The 4910-nt window shown below is 57.1% G+C and overlaps 1 protein-coding gene across 1 annotated transcript; it reads right to left on the reverse strand.

Annotated features, from left to right (window-relative positions):
* Positions 1-1653: 1653 nt before the first annotated feature.
* On the reverse strand, positions 1654-4833 carry LOC113980518 (lymphokine-activated killer T-cell-originated protein kinase-like; the record flags this gene model as incomplete). The annotated part of the gene is made up of 4 exons (XM_027707749.1): positions 1654-1663; positions 1702-1885; positions 3729-3858; positions 4660-4833. Coding segments are annotated over 4 exons (498 nt in total), but the record flags the coding sequence as incomplete, so codon positions are not given.
* Positions 4834-4910: the final 77 nt, after the last annotated feature.

The following is a 4910-nucleotide window of genomic DNA, read 5'->3' on the forward strand; positions in this document are numbered from 1 at the left end:
ATGGATCCTGAGTGTCCTTTATCCCAGACTGGTTTGGGTGGGAAGGGATTTTCAGGCTCATCCCATTCCATGTTCAGGAACACCTCCCGCTATCCCAGGGAATCCAACCTTTCCTTGGACACTCCCAGGGATCCAGGGGCAGCCACAGCTTCTCTGGGAATTCCAGCCCAGCCACTCCCCACCCTCCCAGCCAGGAATCCCTTCCCAATCTCCCCTTTCCCACTGGGATCCATTCCCTGGGTCCTGGCATTCCAGGCTCTGATCCCCAGTCCCTCTCCAGCTCTCCTGGAGCCCCTTCAGGCTCTGGAATGTGCTCCAAGCTCTCCCGGGATGCTCCTCCAGGCTGACCATTCCAAAGGTCTCCCAGCCTGGCTCCAGAGCAGAGGGGCTCCAGCCCTGGGAGCATCTCCATGTGCAGGGAAGGGAACAGAGCTGGGAAGGGGCTGGAGAACCTGGAATGGCTGAGGGAGCTGGGAAGGGGCTGGAGAACTGGGAATATCTGAGGGAGCTGGGAAGGGGCTGGAGAACAGGGAATGGCTGAGGGAGCTGGGAAGGGGCTGGAGAAGCAGGAATATCTGAGGGAGCTGGGAGGGTTCATCCTGGAGAAAAGAGGGATCAGGAGGGACCTTTTCCCGCCCCACAACTCCCTGCCAGGGGTCCCAATTCCCAGGGAACAAGGGACAGGAGGAGAGGGAACGGCCTCCAGCTGCTTCAGGGGAGGCTCAGGTGGGATATTGGGAACAATTCCCACATGGAAATGGTGGTTAAACATTGGAATGAACTTCCCAGGGCAGGGCTGGAGTCGCCATTCCCGGAGGGATCTCAGATCCCTGTGGATGTGGCCCTTGGGGACACGGATCCGTGCTGGCCTTGGAAATGCTGGGGATGCTTGGATTCCGTGATCCCAGAGGGATTTTCCCACCTGACCCATCCCTAAGGATTCTGTGCCATCCTGGCACTGTCCCAGCTCTCCACAATTCCCTGGAAGGAAGTTCCAGGAAGTGGAGGGTCCTCAGGGAATTCCCAGGGAACGAGGGACAGGAGGAGAGGGAACGGCCTCCAATGTCCCTCCAGGCTTAGGTGGGACATTGGGAACGATTCCCACATGGAAAGGGCTGTCCCAGGGCAGGCTCAGCTGGGACATTGAGAACAATTCCCACATGGAAAGGGCTCTCCCACAGGGAATGTGGAGCCTCCAAACCTTCATCCCCGGTGTCGGGGCCCAGGTCGAGGTGTGGGATGCTGAGGGTCATCATCTCCCACAGCTCAGCCGGGACACTGGGAACGATTCCCACATGGAAATTGTGGTTAAACACTGGAATGAACTTCCCAGGGCAGGGCTGGAGTCGCCATTCCCGGAGGGATCTCAGATCCCTGTGGATGTGGCCTTTGGGACACGGATCCGTGCTGGCCTTGGAAGTGCTGGGAATGGTTGGACTCCATGATCCCACAGGGTTTTTCCAAGCTGAACCATCCCTAAGGATTCCGTGCCATCCTGGGATTGTCTCAACTCCTACAATTCCCTGGAAGGAAGTTCCAGGAGGTCCCCAATTCCCAGGGAACGAGGGACAGGAGGAGAGGGAACAGCCAGGGGAGGGGCAGGTGGGATACTGGGAACAATTCCCGCATGGAAAGGGCTGTCCCAGGGCAGGCTCAGCCGGGACTTTGAGAACAATTCCCACATGGAAAGGGCTCTCCCACCGGGAATGTGGAGCCTCCAAACCTTCGTCCAGCTGGAGGTGTGGGATGCTGAGGGTCATCATCTCCCAGAGCGTGAGGCCGAAGGCGAAGATGTCGGATCTGTCCGTGATGGTCCCGCCCTCCTCCAGCGCCTCCTTGGGCTTCCAGGGCTCGGTGCCCACGTAGCAGAGCCGGGGGTCGCTCACTGAGGGGAAAACAAACCCCTCTGGAATCGTTTTTCCATGGAAAAGGAGCCGCCCGGCTCCCCTGGGGTGGGCGATTCCCATCCCCGCATTCCAGAGCCCCGTGGATGTGCCACATTCCCGCCGCGTGGATTAAAAGGTTTTGGAATTCCCAGGGCGGCTCCTTTTGAGGAGTTAGAGGGTTAGAATTCCCTGGGAATTCCCGAGAGGGTTAGAATTCCTGGGAGGGTTAGAGGGTTAGAATTCCCTGGGAATTCCCGGGAGGGTTAGAGGGTTAGAATTCCTGGGAGGGTTAGAGGGTTAGAATTCCATGGGAATTCCCGGGAGGGTTAGAGGGTTAGAATTCCTGGGAGGGTTAGAGGGTTAGAATTCCATGGGAATTCCTGGACTCCTTTTGGGAGCCCCGGACCTATTTCCTTCCCACATTCCCCCTAAAGCCTTTGGAATTCCCAGGGCAGCTCCTTTTGGGAGGAGCCCCGGAACTGTTTCCTTCCCACATTCCCCCGGGTGGGAATCCGGCATTGTGGCAGTGCCAGATATCCCAGATTTCCCAAGATTCCCAAGACCCACGTAGCAGAGCCGGGGGTCGCTCACTGAGGGGAAAACAAACCCCTCTGGAATCGCTTTTCCATGGAAAAGGGGCCGCCCGGCTCCCCCGGGGTGGAGGAATCCCCATCCTCCCAGGGGAGGGAATTCTAACCCTCCCGGGAATTCCCAGGGAATTCTAACCCTCTAACTCTCCTAGATTCCCAAGATTCCTGTTAAAAGCTTCTCCCTTGCCCACGTTCCTCCCATCCCAAATTCCCAGGGAATTCTAACTCTCTAACCCTCCCAAGAATTCCAACCTTCTAACCCTCCTGGGAATTCCCAGGGAATTCTAACCCTCTAACTCTCCTGGGAATTCCAAACCTCTAACCCTCCCAGATTCCAAGATTCCCGTTAAAAGCTTCTCCCTTCCCCACATTCCTCCCGTCCCACTGCCTCCTGCCCTTGGCTCCCCCTCTGACCCTCCCGGGAATTCCCAGGGAATTCTAATCCTCTAACCCTCCGTGGTAATTCCCAGGGAATTCTAACCCTCCAACCCTCCCGGGAATTCCCAGGGAATTCTAAACCCTCTAACCCTCCCGGGGAATTCCCAGAGAATTCTAACCCTCCCGGGAATTTCCCAGGGAATTCCAACCCTCCGGGGAATTTCCAGGGAATTCTAACCCTCTAACCCTCCCAGGAATTCTAACCCTCCTGGGAACTTTCCTGGGAATTCCCAGGGAATTCCAACCCTCTAACCCTCCCCGGGAATTCCAGGAAATTCCAACCCTCTAACCCTCCCAGGAATTCTAACCCTTTAACCCTCCCGGGAATTGTAACCCTCTAACTCTCCCGGGAATTCCCAGGGAATTCTAACCCTCCCTGGAATTCCCATGGAATTCCAACCCTCTAACCCTCCCAGGAATCCTAACCCTCTAACCCTCCTGGGAATTCCCAGGGAATTCTAACACTCTAACTCTCCCAGATTCCCAAGATTCCCATTAAAAGCTTCTCCCTTGCCCACATTCCTCCCGTCCTGAATTCCCAGGGAATTCTAACCCTCCAACCCTCCCAGGGAATTCCCAGGGAATTCTAACCAATTCCCAGGGAATTCTAACCCTCTAACCCTCCTTGGAATTCCCATGGAATTCCAACCCTCTAACCCTTTAACCCTCCCGGGAATTTTAACCCTCCAACCCTCCCGGGAATTCCCAGGGAATTCCAACCCTCTAACCCCCCCGGGAAGCTTTGTTTCCACAACCCTCCAGTGAGAGGAGCACCCCAGAATTCCCAGAATTCCCAGGATAAGGCTCTCCTCACCGGTCATGTTCTCATCCAGGGGCAGGGACACTCCGACGTCGCAGATCTTGACGGCCTCGAAGTCCCCCCTCACCACCACGTTGGGGGACTTGATGTCCCCGTGCAGCAGCTTCTTCTCTCCGTGCAGGTACTGGGGGGAGGCAGGAAAAAAACCCCTGGATCCCTTGGATCGGGATCACGGAGCACCAAAGGCCGGGAACGTCGGGATATTTCATGTGTTCGGCCTTAAAAAACGCTCAGGGAACGGCTCCGGAATCTGGGAATCTGCCCCCCATTAAGGATCATTTGGTTCCATCCACGGGTTGTTCCGAGCTGGTCTTGGGACAATTCCAGGGATGGAGAGGGTTTGGATGCTCTGGGAAGCGATTCCAGGCACACCAAGGTCCAGCTCATCCCGAGCTTGGATGTGTCCCAACAAAACCACCCCAGGGATGGGAGAGGGAATAAAACCACCTGGATTGGGATTTTCCCACCACAGGGACCCAAGGGGTGAATCCAAAGGGATTTGGAGAGGGAAGAGTGGGAAGAGATGGGAGGGAGAGGCTGGGAGAGCTGGGAATGGCCAGGCTGGATTTGGGAAGGATCCCGGGAGAGCTTGGAGCACATTCCAGAGCCTGAAGGGGCTCCAGGAGAGCTGGAGAGGGACTGGGGATCAGGGCCTGGAATGACAGGACCCAGGGAATGGATCCCACTGGGAAAGGGGAGATTTGGGAAGGGATTCCTGGCTGGGAGGGTGGGGAGGGGCTGGGCTGGAATTCCCAGAGAAGCTGTGGCTGCCCCTGGATCCCTGGCAGTGTCCAAGGCCAGCTTGGATTCCCTGGAATAACACGAGCTCTCCCTGCCCATGGCAGGGGTGGGTGGGACTGGAAGAATTCCTTCAATCCCATGGCTATTCCCATTCCCTGGATCCCAGGGAAAAGCCCCCCCGTACCTTGAGCCCCCTGGCCATGCTCAGGGCCACCTGGAAGATGTTTGTGGCCGGGAAGGGGCCCAGGCCCTTCTCCCTCCTCTCCTCGATCAGGTCGTTGAGGGACTTTTCCCCCCCGAATTCCATGGCCAGGCACAGGCTGCCATCGGGAGCCTCCGTGAGAGCCCGGTATCCTGGAACAGGGATGGGATGGGATGGGATGGGATGGGATGGATGGATGGGATGGGATGGGATGGATGGGATGGGATGGGATG

This window comes from Neopelma chrysocephalum, unplaced genomic scaffold, assembly GCF_003984885.1.
Source record: "Neopelma chrysocephalum unplaced genomic scaffold, ASM398488v2 Primary Assembly neopelma1_94510, whole genome shotgun sequence".
Lineage (NCBI taxonomy): Eukaryota > Metazoa > Chordata > Aves > Passeriformes > Pipridae > Neopelma > Neopelma chrysocephalum.